Source organism: Manis pentadactyla, chromosome 14, assembly GCF_030020395.1.
Source record: "Manis pentadactyla isolate mManPen7 chromosome 14, mManPen7.hap1, whole genome shotgun sequence".
NCBI classification, from domain to species: domain Eukaryota; kingdom Metazoa; phylum Chordata; class Mammalia; order Pholidota; family Manidae; genus Manis; species Manis pentadactyla.
Window position 1 is genome coordinate 85147964 of NC_080032.1, and position 18592 is coordinate 85166555.

Genomic DNA, 18592 nt, shown 5'->3' on the forward strand with positions numbered 1-18592 from the left:
AATGAGACAAGCTTAGAGCTTTTGGAGAACCTTCTATTTGTAGCTTCTTCCCTTTCAATAATAGTAGAAACTATATCCTTCATTGCCTTTCAGATGCGGTGGTGCTAGAATATGTTACATTTTCCACGAGACTTTTGGGCGAACCTTAGAATCTGTTGACCCGCTAGGTGGCCTTAACACTATTGACATTTTGACTGCCATTAGAAATGCTACTGTGAGTATGCTCAACTTCTGGAAATCTTTCAAATGAGGTTAAAGCTTTATTTTTTTAGCCCATTAACTATATCTTTTTTTATGAATTGTGTTTCTGTGCTCATACTTTGGAAGCACTTTTCATGAAAAATACCAAATGTGATTTATTTTAACCTTTAGGAAAAACTAAAGTTATATGTAGTTATAGTAACAGTTCAAAAATTTAATTTTTAGGGTCCTCGTCCTGCTTTGTTTGTGCCTGAAGTCTCATTTGAGTTACTGGTTAAGCGGCAAATCAAACGTCTGGAAGAGCCCAGCCTCCGTTGTGTGGAACTCGTTCATGAAGAGATGCAAAGGATCATTCAGCACTGCAGCAATTACAGTACACAGGTGACTGCGAGACTGACGGGCTTCAGACGAAGTAGTGAGGCATGGCATGCTCGCTTCGTGGGGTGGCAAGACATACATAAAATCTGCCGGTCCCAGAACTAAAGTGATTTGAAGTGTAGCTTCTAAATCTAAACTGGGAGTTCAGTGCCACTTAATTTTCCTTTATACAAAATAGGCTGCTGTGTTTTTTTTTTCTCCATCATATGTAGGAGCTGTTGCGATTTCCTAAACTTCACGATGCCATAGTTGAAGTAGTGACTTGTCTTCTCCGTAAACGGTTGCCTGTTACAAATGAAATGGTGAGCTATTATTTCACAGATCATCACTATAGTCAGTCTTCATAAAAGCTTTTTTGTACAGCATTATTTACTTCAGAATTTAGGTACATTGCTTTCCACTATATTGGAAAGAAAAAGAAGGGCGTTTCAGTCTTATTTCAAAAGAAACTAATATGGCATAAAGTGCATTTTTCTTTGTATTTTAATCATTGTTAGCCTATAGGCACAGGTTTTAATGAGAATGGAGTCATTGTTGAGGACTGTGAGTAGCTTACTTTGCTCTATATGTACCGTCACTGATCCAATGGAAACTTAGTTTCTTCTTCAGGCCCCAGCAACCTGAGCCTTCATAGCAAGCTCTTAACTCTTAATGTGTGCAGGGTAATCTGGACACTTGTTTGATGACCTGATAGTGTGACATTATGGTTGGATGCTGCTATTTTGTGGTTGTTTCTATCCTTACAAATAAAAGTGTTGAATTGGCAGAAATATGGGATAAGCATTTGAAATTGCCCTTAGGTCTCAAGGTCTCATCGTTGGCTAGGTGTTTTGTTTTGTTCGATTTTTCCTTTCTGGTTACTAAAAATGCAGTTGGGTTCTTGGCTTAGGATGGTGAGCCCCAGTGTGTTTTTACTATGAGTGTAAAACCATTCTTGGGACACGCCTGGTTGTTTCCCTAGCAGTCATATGAGGAAGAACATGGTTAATCTGATCCCAGGCTCTACCCACTGATATCGCAGAACCTTTGGAATTTCATTTGACTGAATCCTTTTCTCCGGTTCTTGACCTGCCAATGCTGTTCTGGTACCTGAGATTTGTCAGGACAGTGCAAATGAAGGAGTTGGTTTAATCTCTGCAACACTGGAGAAACTAATTTCAACTTTCCTTTTGATTACTGTCCCAGTAGGATTTTGAAGTACATGCAATATTTAAACTGGGTGCTTCATAATTAAGGCTAATCTATCATTACCTTAGGTCTTTAAATGTATCCTTTACCCAAATAAAGTTAACATCTTTAACTTGTATCTGATTATGAAATGTTTTATTGTTGAAATTGAACTAAAACTGCACATGAATAGTGAATTGTCTGAGGTTTTAATAGCAAAGTTGCATAAAGCTTGGGAACTTAGATTTGTATCAGGTAGGTAACTGTTATTTTCCCTAACAAAATCCTTCTACCTTTTCTCCTGCCTTAGAAATGCAATCTTACATGCTAAAAAATAATTCAAAAGAGCCAATTATTATTTGGCATAACATTTATCACTTGGAATATAATTATCAAGTATTTATTTAGGCATTAGTTTCCTGTACTTTTTAGAATTATCTGTTTGGTAAGTTTTATGTGTCCTAAAGTAAAATCAGGTAGACATATTTTGTATAGCGCCTAATTTTATGTTTTCTTTAGGTCCATAACTTAGTGGCGATTGAATTGGCTTACATTAATACAAAACATCCAGACTTTGCTGATGCTTGTGGGCTAATGAACAATAACATAGAGGTAAATACAAAGAGGAATTACATTTTTCGAGAGAGAAAATCTGTTGTAATTAATAGTTGTATCAAATGTATTGAGTATGGAAAAATATAAAATATACATGAAGCGTATTATTGTTATATTATTCTTTTATATGCCAGGAAGTTATATTGACAGCATTACATTGTTTTCTTAAGATTTGACTCTCAGAACCACTTGGAAGCATTATTTTCATTTTCTATTTATGAAACTGTGACTCTGAGAGGATCTGGGATTCACTGATTTAGTGATGAAGGACTGCCTGGCTCCTTTTCAGTAACTGTTTGTGGTTTATTCAAGTTTAAGTGTGTAAAACCAAGTGAATGTTCAAAATTGTTTTCACTTGACTCTGAAAGCTGTGAGGAAACATTCTAAGAATTACCTAAATTATAGTAAATGTGGAAAAGCTCTTCACCACTGCTGATGCGGCTGCATTTCTTGGATCTTTTCTTTCTATTTGAGGTTAATGTTGAAAGTTGCGTAAGATCTCAGTGGGGCAATGCTGGTGGACAGAGCAATTTATCTGGAAACGATTTTTTCCTCTGCCACTTTATTCAAGAACAGTATATTTTCCTGCCACTCCTTAATCCAGGAAGACCTCAGAGTTCTCTTTTGTATTGAATTTCCTCATGCATATGGGTGTAGAGAGAATTGTAAACATGACATTTGGGAACTGGAAGGGACCCTAAATTATTGACTTCAACTCCGTTAGACGAGGAGCCTGAGGCCCACAGATGAAGGCAGCTGTTAACGGGGGGCTTGTTTTGCTAGGCACTCCTAGAGGAAATGCACACCTTCCCTTTAACTGGACAGGGACCTGGTTTTTAGCTACTAGCTCAAGTGACTTGTATTGTCGTAAGGTATTCCAAATGCATGCAGTGAGGCACTTTATGACATTTGGAAGGTGGGTAGTTAACAGTTATGTTGAAATTTAACATGTAGAGATTTAACATACGAGTTTAGGTCTTGTAACAGTGAAACCAACTTCACGGAAAATGTGTATCTAGAAGTTTTTGTGATATTGACAAGTTCATTTATGATATAATTTCAGATCATTTTTTTCCTACAAAATCATGTCTCTGGTTTTAATGACTGTGCAAAGACCATTATGTGGATATTCTTATTTATCTTTACAACACCATTATGTGGATATTCTTATTTATCTTTACAACAACTCTGTGAGGGTAAATGTTAACAGACTAGGAAACTAATGCTTACAGAGTTGGTAACCTGTCCAATTAACGGAATAAACCAGCCAGGACTGTTGGGCTGCAGAGCCAGCAAAGGTTTGATTGGTTGATAGCACACTAGGGTGAGAATTTCTGGTCTCCAGGTGCTCTGGGCTTTTGCTTTGTGTCCCTCTTCAAAGTGTACATTTTAACATGGTAACTTTTTATTCTGAAAATGGTAAAATCCATATATTTTATCACTGAATTACCTCCCATGAAAAAAATGAAAGTGGGTCAAATTTCTTATCCATAAAACATAATTGTGAAGCTTTGTTAAATTACACCTTTTTTGCAAGTTTAAGAGTGTTCATGAAATACTTTCTGCTTAGGAGCAATTTGACTTTATTTAACCTAAATGCTTTTGCATGTATTTGATGCCTGTGAGAGCACCATTAATAACACCTACATCTTTCTGTATTTTCTTGTCTTACACCTATCATGGTGCTTGATAGAAGTCAGTACCTGTTGATTTGAATTTAAATGTACATGTGGTAGATTTCTAAAGTCTTTGCTGAAGTTTTCTGTGGTCTGTGCACTTTGCATTTGACATATGTGCTGTAGGTTTATGTTCACATCTACGTAGGGACAGTTTACCTCAATGATCCTGAACTTAGGGGAAAGGCAGAGAGGATTTTGGTCCATTGCCTCAGTGGGAATCCCTGGTACAGGGAGCCACTGTTACTGACATATTCTCTCTCTCAGGTGTGTTGAGGCAGAAAAAGATTGAGAAGCATTGGGTTAAATGATTTGTTTTAAAATATAGTTATGGCATGAGTCCCAACAGTGAGAGGATATTCTGTAAGTTATTCCATACTTTTCAATTAAACTGAACAATTTTTAGTAGACTTACATCTCAATTCTCTGATAATCAGTTGTTATGTATACTTGGTTGTGTTTTATAGGAACAAAGGAGAAACAGGCTAGCAAGAGAATTACCCTCAGCTGTACCACGAGACAAGGTAAAAAAATGTTTTTAAAACATGTTCTCCAAATGCAAAGATGGACTGGTAAGCCTCAGAATATTACTCAGTTCTAGGAGTAATTTTTTCTTCTCCTCCCTTTAATATTCCATTGAAACTACTAAACTGTTTGAGAAAAGGCATGCAAATTTTAAAAAATGGGCTTTGAGTAATTTAAATAGTATTTTGAATACAGTGGAATAAATGCTTAAAGGTGGATGTTAAGCATTAAGACTTCTTTTTTTAAAGACTTTTTAAAAAAATTCAGTGACTTTACCATGTTTGGAAAATTAGTTGAAATGACTAATGACTTTATTATAATAAGATTTTTTGAAAAGGAAGGACATTATAAACATAACAGGTTTTAGTTAATCTGGAGTGTCTGTGATAATTGCATACATTAAAATGTGTTTATAAAATCTGTTACCTTGAATTCTTCATCAGAAAAGAACTTATCAAATTCCAAAAATAGGAAGATTTTGGATTTGGATTATTTGTGGGCATTCATCTGAAGAAAGCCTTTGACAAAGGTGATAATAGTACAGGAAATAAAGAAGAACGAACATTTTGTCCCATGATACTTTTGTTTTTCAGGTTATTTTTCTATTTTGATAGACGGTAAAAATTCACATTTATAGAATGTTTCTTAATGCGTTTTTGGCATCCTTGATTTTTTTCTTCCCTGCATTTTTTGCCTGTAGTCTTACAAAGTTCCAAGTGCTTTCCCACCTGCCTCCCAGGAGCCCTCCCCAGCTGTTTCTGCTGAGGCTGATGGCAAGGTCTGTCCTGACTCCTCCTCTGAGCCTGCATGCCTCCCCCTCTGGCGCAGCGTGAGCGTCGGGAAACCTTCCTGTACACTGAACAGCAGGATATGAACACGGGATATTGTGCCGAAGTCAGATGCTTGAGCCTAACAGAAATCCTAAACTATGTAACAGTGTATCTTCATAAATTATTGTTGACATGCTTTTGCTTGCAATATATAAAATGCACACACAAAAGTAATTTAAAGAGGAAATTATCCTACACTTTGAATTTCAAGCCATTGATATTTAAATTTTGCTTGTTAAACTGCATGTTTTAACGTATCTTTTAACAGTTAATTCAGGACAACAGAAGAGAAAATAAAACTGTGAGTCCTTGCTTCAGAATGGGAATGTTGGTACCTTTGGGTCTCAATGAAACATTGTCTTCAAAACCACTAACCTGTTTGTACTGTAGCATCTGTCCCTTGTTGTTTGTGTTACGTTTTTTCCTTCATCTAACTCTTCAAGATGGCATTAATTCTAGTTTTACATTGTTTTAAATAACAATAGGTTTTTCCAGTGTTTTTTATTACCTTCAAGAATAGTTTTAAATTTAACATTTTGGTAGGGAATTAAGATTCCAGAGATGGAAACTATGATTTTGGATATTTCCTCTTTAAAGGTTCTGACACCTGTCCAGTACTAGTGGATAAGCCTTTCATGCTTTTTCTTACCTTCCATTCATTTTGCATTGTTAACTTGAATATGTAGCTTAACATGTGCCTCAACAGCTAAGCGCATTCAAAACCTGGACTGTGAGAGTTTGAGACTGTTAGTCCTTGATAACCTTTTTTGGGGAGAAATGAAATCAGAGTAGGTCTGAATAATTTATAGATTATTTAAAGTTTATTTTTTCCATTTAGCTTCTTTCCTTACTTACTGTCCAGATTTAAGGTTCTGAACTTCAAATAAAGCTTTATGAATGCCTTATCTTCTCTCAGCCCTCTGTGCTCAGATCTTAAGAGAACTAAGTCATCACTTAAGTTTTATTTCACTAATGGCATCAGCCTGAATTTGCTCACTTTCCCTAAGATTTCTTTTATAATTTTTATATAGTTAACAGGCATTTGAAAATGTAATCATTCATTTTAAAATTAATGTTAAAATCCTGCCTAAATTTAGATATGACTCATCTTAACAGACAAATTTTGGCCAGTGTTTTGATTCAGCATTATACCAAAACCTGACTTAAAAAAAATACAAGTTTTAGGTTTACAGCATTATAATTTGACATCTGTATACACTACACAGTGATCAGTGACTCCCCTTTTGCCCCTTTTCACCTCCCCAACCTCCACCCATCCCCTCCCTCTGGTAACCATTGATCTGTATCTGAGTTTTTGTTTTGAAAAACTGACATTTTTTAAACAATTGCTGTAACAACTCTTCTGTTAAATTTATGTAAGCATTTAAATTTTTATCTATAAACTTTGGATGTCATCTTTTCTCCATTTCAGATTTTCAGGTCTTAAAGCCCCTGAAAACATCTCTTCACTCTTGATGAATTACTCTTCTTTCCATTATCCCTAAATAGTCCATTTATCTTGCAGAAATCAAGGCTAACAGATATGCTAGAAAAGAAGGTGCAGAAAGCATTCATGATTATCGGTAGCATTAATTTTTCAGCAGATCCTCTCTCAAGAGTATAGACGTTGAGGAAATTTATGTTTAGGTCACATTGCACACCTAGGCAGCTTACAGTTATCATCCTCAGACTGTTAGGGTATTCCTGTTTGTGTTAAGAGATTTTACTTTCCTGGGCATTCTGTTGACTGTTGGGAGCATAACAGTTTGTGTGTTTCCAAAGTCAGTTTAATTTGTGTAGACATGAGTTCATGGGACTTTGGGTTCAACGGTGTTTAAGGTCACTTTGAAGGATTTAAGCTGAGTGGCAGTTCTGTTTTTCCTTGTGCTTTTTTAACGAGCAGTCTCATTTTTAAGGGCAGCTTATACTTCCCACATCTAGTGTGAGAGGGGTTGGAGAAGAGGAAAACTTTTTTAAAGTTAGCAGATGATAAAAAAGAGAATTAAATATACTGGTTGAGGCCTTGCAAACAGTTTACTACAGACTGTTGTTTAGATAACTCAGGGTTCTAATTATACATGCTGCCCACCATCTTTTTCTGATCTTACTGTCTGGGGAGATTAAACTCCAGATGGATACTGGACGTGTTCTTTACTACTGTCAGAGAAAATCAGCTTTGTTTAGTTAATGTCAGCTTTGATATGGTTGGTGTGAGTTTTGGAATACCTTTTCTTTTCAGGCTGCGTCAGGAGGTGGCGGGGTTGGAGATGGTGTTCAAGAACCAACAACAGGCAACTGGAGAGGAATGCTAAAAATGTCAAAAGCTGAGGAGTTATTAGCTGAGGAAAAATCAAAACCAATTCCAATTATGCCAGCCAGTCCACAGAAAGGCCATGCTGTGAATCTACTGGATGTGGTAAGCCGTGAGAACTGGGTTGAGGACTTGTGAGAGAACCAATTACTAGGAAACACATCAAAGGACAAAAGGAGCTAATCATGTCAAAAACGTACTAAACTTTGCTGCCATTTCAGAATGGCAAAGAAGTAATTATTTTATTTCTCCCCCTCCTGCCACTTAGCCAGTTCCTGTTGCACGAAAACTGTCTGCCCGTGAGCAGCGAGACTGTGAAGTTATTGAACGACTCATCAAATCGTATTTTCTTATTGTCAGAAAAAATATTCAAGACAGGTTAGTACTGTGTAATTAAAGGAGGAATATAGTAATGCTGAGTGATTCCATAATTCGTATTGAAAATATATGTATTTTCAAAAGTTAGGTTTTTACTGTAAATGAAACGGATTATCCGGTCGCATGCTGTGTTTTGCAGTGTGCCAAAGGCAGTGATGCATTTTCTGGTGAATCATGTGAAGGACACTCTTCAGAGTGAGTTAGTGGGGCAGCTGTACAAGTCGTCCCTGCTGGACGACCTTCTCACGGAGTCCGAGGACATGGCGCAGCGCAGGAAAGAAGCCGCTGATATGCTAAAGGTATTGTGATGTTTGGTGTTTTTTTTTGAATTTTCACACTTGGGTTGTAGATACATACACTATTGTTTAAAATGCATTCTGATACTTGGATGTGTATGTAGTTTTCATGTGATAGCTAATCTTTTCAAATTCCAGAGAAGATACTGGGTAGTAGAAATTACCATACGTAAAGTGGAGACATTACTTCACAATTCAGATTTTTTAATATCATAACTTAATAAGCATGAAAAATTTTTATCTTCAATGTAGGCATTACAAGGAGCCAGTCAAATTATTGCTGAAATTCGAGAGACTCATCTTTGGTGAAGAGAACTGTGTAATACTGAGACCTTGTCGACTCAGCTTGCTGGTTACTGCCTACTTGAGTAGAATTCTATTTATGAACTCCTGTGTATTGCCATGGTATGAATCTGCTCATGTGAAGACTGGCTATAAACTGAAAATTATATCTCTATTACAGGACAAATCATACATTTAATCCAAATAATAAATGGCTGTTTCTACAGTTTCCCAATATATATAAAATACATCAAGTCTGTCTTGTGACAGTTCCATTTGAACTTAAAAAGAACTGTTAATGTTCTAGTTGTACAAGCTGTTTGCCTGTGGATAAGATGACCTGTGTAATCTGTTAGTAGCCCTAAAGCTGCTGCCATAGTCCTTCAAGGAGAACGCGCCAAGACCACGTCTATACAACTGTAATGCATGCACTATATAAACTGATCTGGCTTTGAAAGGTGTGGGTTGACAAGTCACTGTATTTCACCTGTCCTTCAACTTTTATTGAGCTTCTCTGCAGTGGATGTGTTAAGACGGCTGAATGTGTAAGAGCATTGGTAACACTGACAGGGATGCAGTGTGCACATGTGTAGCTACACAGGCCTTCCACTCTGGGTCCACATTGTCCTAGTGCATTAAAAAACCTTTGATTCTTATTTAAATCTGGAAACATCAATTAACGTTTTCCTGTGTTAGAAACAACCATCTAGATTTGATTATCTAGTAAGACTTTATAATGACCAATTCTTGTTTTTAGAGGTTCTAATAAATTCCCCTTGGTTTCCAAGTAGAGTAATTTGGATGCATCTTTTAACTGGGCATTTATACCAAGACTTGGAGGTGGGACTTAAAACCAGATGCTGTGCTGGACATTGAAGTATATATTCTTTCTCTCAGTACTGGTTGGTAGTACTTACTTTTGTTTCACACCAACAAAATATATTAGGACAGAGGTATGAAAATACTGGTGGAGCCTCATTACTTAAGGAAAAACATTCACATACATACAGCCCTAAAGGCTTATAGACTGCTAACTGCATTCAGGGGCTGAGGTTTAGAACATGCACTTTTATGAAAACTCCCCAGGTGATTCTTGAACTACATTATAGATTTATGAAATGGCTCAAAATCCCTAGCTCCATTTCTAACATGTTAGTTACATATTGCAGATATTAAAGTTTCTTTAATAGTCATTTAAAAGTCACAGCATTTCTGAACTACTGCTGGCAGCGACTATAAATATGTCTGTTAACTTTAGCTTCTGGTACCCATTTACTCAGAAACAGTAGGCTCAGCAGCTGATCTCAAACACAAAGTCAGACGCAGTCTGACACGACGCGGTACCGTCTTGACAGAAGATGTTACCCAACCATTTGTTAACACACTTTAGAATCGCTCTGCTGTCATTAAACATCAGCTTGAAATTATAGCCATGTCATGCTTTACTTACTGCAGGGAGATCTGATGACTACCACTCTAGCCTTTTGATTTGTTAAGGGAGAAAAAAATTACAGTCCACATTCCCCATCATATCAGATTTCAAACCAAAAAACATGCTGTTGCTGTGGCAGTGCACTGGCGGGCACTACACCCCTTGTACAAAGAAAGAGGCGAGAGAGGTCAGGAAAGAAACCCCACTGTCGGCCTCAGAACAGTTCTGAGATGTGGGGCTCTCACGTTTGTAGTGGATACGTGTATGTTCTTGCTATGTAAATAAAATTGCGGTATGAGTAACATTAAAGTTTGTCAATAAATGAATTCTTTCTAATTTTATTCCCAGAGAAAGGTTTAGATAAACTATAGCTTTTTAACATATCAGTCTCCTTTGGAACATAACTAGACAGCTTATACCGGATGAGAGTTTTGTGATGTTTCCTATTCAATTCTCACGAAGTGTTTTTATGTCTCCATTTTTGTACATTAGGTGAGGATTTGAATATTAAGCCATGCTGTGCTGCCTGTAAGGTTTTCTAGAAAAAAATCACATTGTGAACCATTGTGTTTGTTTCACTTGATTTTCAGGGTGCTATTTTGGTTTTTCAGATATGGAAACATTTCTGAGAATTAACTTGCTTAATGTATATAGAGTGTAACTAAGTCCTGATTCTAAATCCTTTAAATTTGACCTGAAAATGTCCTTTAACTGTGAATGTCTTTCATAGTTTCATTTGATTGGATAATTGGTATAATATTTGCCTCTACTTTTTCTTTTGGTTACTTCACAAATTTATTTCAACCTGAGTGCCTAGTTGAATCAAAACGAAAAAGTTTCCAGATGTAAAATATTGCTAACCTTAGTTATCTACTGACAAGACAAGGATGTGAGTCTATTTAATTAATTAAACTAAAACATACAAGGGACAAGAAAACTGAATTAGAAACTTCCTGTAAAAGAGAGTACTGATTTTTGTTCTTTTCTTTCAAAGGGAACTATCTACTATAATCTGTTAATGACAACTAGGGCTCCATCTAATACTTTTCTTCTTAAACTGTATTAGCTTCCTAAACAAGGACAAATCAAAAATTTACATTTCCAAAATTCGATTTTTACATCAGAACAACTACGTAGTGAGAACTGTGAGATATACCTGATATAAAAGTATCCACAATTCCTTATACCACCTGTTTTTCATTGTTTGTCCTTGTCCTCAAGGACAGCAAGAAGAATAGGATAAGAAAAATAGCATTTAGTTTTTTCATGAATTACAACTCTTAAGAAAGATTAACCCTGGAAATCATGGTTTTCTATGATAGTCCTTAATGCTTACAGATTGGGAAACAAAATATTCCATCATTACAGAAAACCATATTTATTAACCAATCCATATAAATAACGAAATTACTCACATTGCGAATCCATTCCCCGCTACTGTTGTTTGATTTGTGTGAGTGAAGTTATGAGTTCAGGGATCAACCTTTAGTGTATCTTGCAAATGAATGATGGTAAGTTTGAACAGTCAGCATTTTTCATCATAGTTGAAGCCACTTTATAATGTAGAAATTCCTTTTTCCTATTTTAAGCAGTGACAGTCCATTCTTAAGAATATGTTGTCCAACAACTAAAACACTCTCAGGATTTGTTACTTGTCTGTGATTTATACTGACTCCGCCTTCTGTTATCATCCGATACCTAAAAATGGAAATACTTAGTAACTGAAAATCCAGTCATTGTGACCTCTCCCTAACACAGATAACACCATTATTTTATTTAAACTTCAGAGCTTTCCAATTGAAATCAGTTAGCACTGAATTGTTATCTTCATGTCCACTGTACTAGATTCTGCAGACTTACAGGCATAATAATAGGTTTCTTGTTTAGTGGAGAAAAGGCTGGGGTGTCTCTCAGTTGGTACTGGTTAAAAAGATAACGGATGTTTTCTCTACACAGAGTAATATCAGGCTCTTTAGGATAAAGACAAATAACAAAAAACAATTGAGAGAAAATAGCAACTATCGAATAACCAGTGTCATTTGTAATCAAGAGCATGATCTCATGATGAGGTGACTTCTGCTAGACTTCCTACAGATGAGACACCCGAGGTCTTGTGACTAACTAATGCTTCTCCATCTACATGGCAGTTTCATTTATAAATGGATGAGCATCAAGTATATGCCAAATTCCTTTTTGGTGAAACACTTTATTTCTTCATACCACCACATAAATGAGGAAAAAAATCTACCTACTTCCTGAACCAGGAAAATGTAATTCTCAAGAGGAATAGTATGTAGTTTATAATAGTCTTAGGAAGTTACATTATATGCCTATTTTATTTTTAGAAATTTATTATTTTAAATAGGTTGGGCAAACTTTCTACTCCTTAAAGAAGACAGATACAGACTGAATATGAGTGCGGTGTGTATCTGTTCACTTAGGCACTCTATTCCTGTGATCTCACATTGTGACCATCTCTGAACTGACTGATCCTAGTGTGTGTACTGACCATAGTGGTCCCCTAAACGCAAGCCTTTTCCAGGCTGGGGGAAAAGCCACCTGATTAGAACAATGACAGACACTATAGTAATACTATAGACAATTTAGAGTATTTTCAACAAGCTCTTTTAAGTTTTCACTTTACTCTTGGACTCACCTAACTTCTGCAAGGAATCAGACATCACTAAAGCATTTTGCTCTCTGAAAACATGCTATGAATTGTAACATTTAGTGTTGAATTAACAGTGAGTGTAGAAGTTAAATAATCTTACCCTCGGGGACCATCCGGAATGGCGTTTGCTTTGCGGCATGTATCTAGGACACTTGTTCCAGGGTCAAGAACTAATTCAGAAAACGAAGCTTCTTTAAACAACTCTTTTAACTCTTGATCAGACATGACCTCCAGTGCATCTATGCTGCTGTGATAAAGGGCCTGTGTACACCTGAAAAACACATTTTTGAGAGCCACGTCATGTGAGTGCTGATCCAGACACATGTTCTAATACCCAGTAACCAATTAAGGGGTGCCCATTATGTCCCAGACTGGAGGTTCTTACAACAGTGACATTTATCCTATCATTTATACACTTAATTCAAGATAATCTTTCCAATAAACAGATGCTATTCTAGTGGTAAATGACAAGATAACTAGTGAATTTTCTCAAGCCTATTGACTCAACTTATCAAGTGTTAACTCTTGTAAAAGACCACCTTTTAGCAGAATGCAGCCCTTCTTGTCCATGAACAAGCTTGGTTACTTCCGCAGCAAGGCGTTTCTGGGGCCCCCGCTTTTCTGGCTCTTTGACATGCAGCTGCATTATGTGGTCAATCTCTGGAAGGGGCAGAAAAGTGAAGAGCTTCAGGTACCTTGGGGACAAAAAATAAAGTGTCAGATTTATATAGCATACCTGATTTTTATCTCCAGTTCCTTTATCCTTTAAAGGATGTCTTGCTTACAGTTATGTACCAAAAACTCTTCCAAGAGTTTAAAATAATGTGAATCAATGAGAAAATCATTTTTAAAAAGGATCTTCAAAAGGTATTTTATGTTAAAGAAAAGGAACTTTTAGAGACAAAGGTAAAATAAAGGTTAGCCAAGTTTAAGATGAAGAAGTGAAAAAGAACAGGAATTAATGTTCCAAGAACTTGCTGGATGTAGATCACAAACTTGGCTGTTTTCTGGCAACCACACTGATTTGCTTCCTTAACCAACTTAAGTGTTTAACTTCAGTACAGTTAAAATTACAGTGTTCTTGTGATATAATGACTTATGCCTTCACTAGAATCTACAAACTACACAGGGTATTCGGTGGCTAAAATTGTATCATGAGTTAAGAACTTAGTTTTTCTCAGCACACCGGTTAAGAACCCACCTTTCCACAGAATCATCTTGCTGCCTGACAAAGAACTGATACAATTCGAATGGAGATGTCTTCTCTCTGTTCAGCCACACAGCATTCCCAGCAGACTTGCCCAGTTTTGCTCCAGTTGTACTTGTAATTAGAGGAATAGTAATTCCAAATACATCTTCTCCAGTCAACCTGTGCAACGAAGAAGAACCTCAGTATGTGCTTACAGCCCAAGTGGCGGCAGGTCGTGCTGATCACTCCTCACTTTTCAGTCTGGTCTCTGTATCTCAGAAAACGTCCTTGATCTCCTAAACCTGGATTCGTGTCCCTCTTGCGTGCTTTCATAGCGCTCACTCTGTTTGGCATTTGTTATGAACTGCAATTTAACCAGTGACTGGGCAAGGCAACAAGAGGTGCTGCAGTAACTACAGCCTAGATAATGATAAGGGCTGGGTAGGAAAGAAAACTGGACAGAGTGTTAAGTCAGGCAGAGTTCCTAAAGGAGCTAAGTTTGAGAAGTTTAGTTTTTTAATGAGTAGCACATGGGCTAGCCCTGTAGTTCATCTTCCTCAAGAAAATGCCAATGAAATCTACTGTATTTGCCAAATATTTGGAATTAAAGAAAACTGTTGAGACTATCACTAGCTTCACGGAAGCTACTGAGCTGAAGCAGAGGCTAACTCAGGGACGCCTGGTCACGTTTTAGTATAAACAATGAAAAGCAGTTTCTCAATGAGAAGACCTACCTATAGGGGATGCACAACAGAATTCGAATCCTGACTATGCGTCTATTTCGCAGAGCTCTAGAATACGTCCCATTCCTAACACCGTCAATTCAGTCCTTCAGTTCTTACTATGTAGTGATATTAACACCGTTACAAACCCTCAATCGGGATAACACCAAGGGCTTGAACAGGTCATAACTGCACAATACTAACAGCGCATCACTGGCCATTCGTGTGTAAATTATTTGGTCCCAGTACTTCTCTGGGGTCTAGAGGCGCTTACTTGTGGATGAACTCGTATCCGGACACGATATTGCCCAGCTGATCAGACCCACCCAGCTGGACCCGGCATCCATAACGCCGGAACAGGTAGTAGAAATCATAGGCCTGGAGCACCTGGTACAGGAACTCGGCCAAGCTCATGCCCTCGGGGCTCTTGAGCCGCGACTGGACGCTCAGCCGGCTCAGCAGGGTGCCCATGCGGAAGTGGCCGCCCACCGCAGCCAGGAAGTCCACCAGGTGCTGCTCCTGGTACCAGCCCGAGTTGTCCAGCACCGTGAAGCTGCCCCAGGCCCGCCCGTTGGTGAAGAGCTGCCGGTGATGGGCTTCCAGGGCCTCGATCCCTTGGCGCAGGGCTTGCGCGTTGCTCCGCACGCGCTCTGCGTCCAGCGCTTCGCGCTCCTTGGTACGGCCGCTCGGGTCCCCCAGGCGCGCCGTGGCGCCTCCCACCAGCGCGATCACGTTGTGGCCCGCTCGTTGGAAGTGAAACAGGCCCAGCAGCGCCAGCAGATGCCCCACGTGGAGCGAGTCGGCCGTGGGGTCGAAGCCGCAGTAGATGGTCTGGGGAAAGTTGCCCGCGATGCCACGGTCGAAGAGCTCTGGGAGCTCTATGTTCGTGCCCCTGTCGGGGAAGAACTCCTTGAATAGGCCCCGGGCTTTCTGCACGGCCAGCAGCCCCTGAGCGCCTGAGTGGGACTCTCGCAGCCCCAGGGACAAGATCCCCGATGGGTCTGGGGCACTAAACCACCGAGCCCGGGAAAAACACCGCAACACGGGCGCAGCCATCTTGGCGTGGCGCGCAGGGAACGTTGGGATTTTAGAGCTTCCCCCGCCCCGCCCTCCCGGAGCGCCCGCCTCCTGAGTCCCACGGAAGTGGCCTCGGGGTTCACTGCGCATGCCCAGGTAGGGAGGGATGGCGGGCGGGAGCGGCGGGATGGGCGGCCCGGCGGGTGCTGGCGTCCTCACTGCCCGCGGGGGGTTCCTCCTCGCTTCCAGCTGCCTTAAGTCCCCTAAGATTTACATCCCTCATCCGGAACGTGGCCGTGTTTACGGTGATAGCTCCTACCTCTCACGGCTGTGGTGAACATTAAGAATCAAAGAGATTGGCTCAAGCTCCGTACAAATGTCAAACTTTGTTTAAATTTAACCCTGCGAGGGGTTGGGAGTCAGACTTGTGGAGAGAGGGGGAGTGGGCGCCCCGACGGCCGCCCTTCCGCAGGGCAGATTCCCCCCGTGGCCGGCGGCTGCGTCCCCGCCGTTTCTTCGCTCCTCCAGGAGGCGGCAGTCCTGCCCTGGCTACAGCGGGAGAGCGTTCAGTACAGCGAGTTAAACGCAGAAAGAGCCTTATGTTTTATTTATTTATTTAGAGTTACAGGCAACCAGGTGGGACGCGGCCGTAATTAGTGGATTCAGATTAGTGATCCCGCTGCCGCAGCGCGCCGGGTGCTCTCCGTGCTCCGGTCACCGGGGACGGGGGTCTCGCTGGCAGCTGGCTGGCGGGGGATCCCGCTTCAAAGCCACATTTTTGACTCTCATTTCCAGGACCACTTTCAGTGCCGGCTGGCTGACCTCGAGTTCCCCGGGAAGCGGACTCGAGTCAGAGACTTGTGTGCAGAAGGATTATTAGGGTCTGCTCTTCAGAACAGCATCTGTAATGTCCTGGTGGAAGCAGGGTGGGCAGAAGGAGAAGTTGAACAGGTTCACAGAGGCCTCGGACAATCCCCCAGCGCGCTCTGGGGCTGGCGTTTCCTCTCAGAGGCATCCTGAATTGAAACAAGGGGGCAGGCCTTTGTGCCCTGTTATTGCCCAGTCATTAAATGCGGGTGCCCCTGGAGAGGAGGCACAACCTCGGGCAGGGCTTTGGCAGAGGGTGAGTTGCAGAAGAACTCAGCTGTGAACCATCAGCAGCCAATATATTCACCAACTGGGCGACTCAGTGCCTTGGTCCTGACCTGGGCATCTGGGTCCTGAGCCGGGCATCTGGAGTGCCCCAACCATTCCTTACAGGACCTTTCCATTGCTTAACATTATAGAGTCGTTTAACAAAATGAAATACAATTTTACAAATTGGTTTCTTTGCATATGGAATTATCAGGGAAGTGAGTCTCTCCTTGCCAAACCGTAACTTTGATAGGATTTTTATATACTTACTCAACAGGCTGTGACACATAATCCCAGATGCTGAAGAAAATAAGCAGGCTGTGCTATAACGTTCATGTTGCTATTCAAAATATCTTCAACTTTGCAGTTGTAACCTGTTGATCTGCAGCTTTATTTCACGCCACTTAGATCAGGGACATCTTCCAGTACGTGTAAGCAGGAAATTCTCCCGCGCACGGAGTATGTGGTGCTTTCTTTTTTAGTACCTAAACTTGAATATTTTAAAGGACTATCTTTCATTTTTGAGGTTTCTGGTTAGTATGACAGGTAACATCTGCAGCTTTTATAGGTATGTTAGTAATTTTATACCAGGGAGCACGACTTCCTGCTGTGGTTTACCCACATTCCGGGAAAGCACACCTCTCCGAGGCAAGGGTGTACCTGTTGGAGCATTACTTGATTACAGGTGCTGAATGGAGGAGGACTTTTGTGGTTGATGAAATACAAAATTACTGAGAGTAGGATCTACTATAAGGTTCTTTAAGAAACAGATTTGAGTTCTGCTTGGCTGCTTCTTAAGTCTCGTGTTTCATAAACAGCAAAGTCCGGTACAGAAGGCAGTTTCAGAACAGGTGCTACGGGAGACTTGACAGCAACTCAATGACGGCAGCAGTTCTTCCGCTTTTATAGTTTGTCTTTGTGTAACAGGAAAAGTGGGCTTTGTCCAAATGATAGCAAAAGAAGAAGTGGGACCTTTAAACCTTTGGAATTAGATACATGTCTAAAATTTTATGAGACTGGACCCATAGCTTGAGGGTGGAGTAGAAAAGGTGCACAAGGTGATTCTTGCTGGGGTTTTTTTGCTTAAAGTGAACAGTGTTAAGTATTTTAGAAAATATGGCTTATCTCAACCATGGTGACTTGAGGGTTAGGTGACCTGGAATTAGGGGCACATCTGTTTCACGATTACCCTTTCCTGCAACAAAATACCACATAAACATTTACTTTGAAAGGATTCCTATTTTACATGGTTTACTTTTCAAATTGCTATTATATTTATAAACAATTATAATAGCATTCAAAAAGGCACAAAAAGAGTGAAGAAGAATAGTATTTTAACTGGTCTCTCAAAGGTTATAAAACCAACAGTTTAGAGTCAGGCAGTCCTACTTAATTCTGCACGAAGTGTTTCTGCATCTGTAGCAGGTACGTATTCAGATCACGGCAGAGGCCTGGCTGGGCTGGAGTACGAGCTATCTGAGGGTCACAGCGAAATGACAGCAGCTGGGAGTCTGGGGGGGTTCTGTCACTATAATCACAACAAAATATTATTCCTACTTGTGTTTTTTTCCCTCTTGGAGACTGGAGGTGTAGGTTTCTTCTGGATGTAAAAGGGAGAGGATGGGAACAAGGAATCCAAATTGCAAGTCACTTCAGGGATTTAGTGATGGCCTTGGTCTCAAATGAAGTATTTCCATGATTCTCCTATTTCCCACTACTTGGGAAAAGAAAATAATTTCTAAAGGCTGGTTTCAAGCCTTTGTTGTGT

At 39.8% G+C, this 18592-nt stretch overlaps 2 protein-coding genes and 1 long non-coding RNA gene across 11 annotated transcripts in view; 2 read left to right on the plus strand and 1 right to left on the minus strand.

Annotated features, from left to right (window-relative positions):
* The window catches only part of DNM1L (dynamin 1 like), a 48408-nt gene extending 37991 nt beyond the window's left edge, over positions 1 to 10417 (plus strand). For 3 of the 9 annotated variants that reach the window (XM_036889535.2, XM_036889529.2, XM_036889536.2), the window contains 11 exons: positions 94 to 214; positions 427 to 582; positions 792 to 881; positions 2266 to 2358; positions 4505 to 4561; positions 5263 to 5340; positions 5661 to 5693; positions 7632 to 7808; positions 7972 to 8081; positions 8221 to 8380; positions 8630 to 10417. In XM_036889535.2, coding sequence (XP_036745430.2) covers positions 94 to 214; positions 427 to 582; positions 792 to 881; positions 2266 to 2358; positions 4505 to 4561; positions 5263 to 5340; positions 5661 to 5693; positions 7632 to 7808; positions 7972 to 8081; positions 8221 to 8380; positions 8630 to 8686 — 1132 coding nt within the window. In that variant the 3' untranslated portion in view covers positions 8687 to 10417. The remainder of the gene's footprint in view (positions 1 to 93; positions 215 to 426; positions 583 to 791; positions 882 to 2265; positions 2359 to 4504; positions 4562 to 5262; positions 5341 to 5660; positions 5694 to 7631; positions 7809 to 7971; positions 8082 to 8220; positions 8381 to 8629) is intronic. The other 6 variants (XM_036889528.2, XM_036889530.2, XM_036889531.2 and 3 more) reach the window with 3 other exon arrangements.
* A 1036-nt stretch (positions 10418 to 11453) lies between these two features.
* YARS2 (tyrosyl-tRNA synthetase 2) lies at positions 11454 to 15763 on the minus strand. Its single transcript, XM_036889537.2, has 5 exons — positions 14948 to 15763; positions 13964 to 14131; positions 13302 to 13457; positions 12863 to 13033; positions 11454 to 11789 (listed from the first exon to the last, which is right to left on the minus strand). The coding sequence occupies exons 1-5, from the start codon at positions 15727 to 15729 to the stop codon at positions 11630 to 11632; spliced, it is 1437 nt and encodes a 478-aa protein (XP_036745432.2). The 5' UTR covers positions 15730 to 15763; the 3' UTR covers positions 11454 to 11629.
* The window catches only part of LOC118914521 (uncharacterized), a 29383-nt gene continuing 26544 nt past the window's right edge, over positions 15754 to 18592 (plus strand). The window contains exon 1 of the long non-coding RNA XR_005025636.2: positions 15754 to 15846. This is a non-coding gene — a long non-coding RNA (uncharacterized LOC118914521). The remainder of the gene's footprint in view (positions 15847 to 18592) is intronic.

Coding starts and splice junctions, on each gene's coding strand:
- YARS2 (XM_036889537.2), bottom strand. CDS start 15,729: ATGGCTGCGCCCGTGTTGCGGTGTTTTTCCCGGGCTCGGTGGTTTAGT. Junction 13,034..13,301: donor GGGCTGCATTCTGCTAAAAG/GTGGTCTTTTAC, acceptor TGTGTTTTTCAG/GTGTACACAGGCCCTTTATC. Junction 11,790..12,862: donor ATTCCGGATGGTCCCCGAGG/GTAAGATTATTT, acceptor TTCCATTTTTAG/GTATCGGATGATAACAGAAG.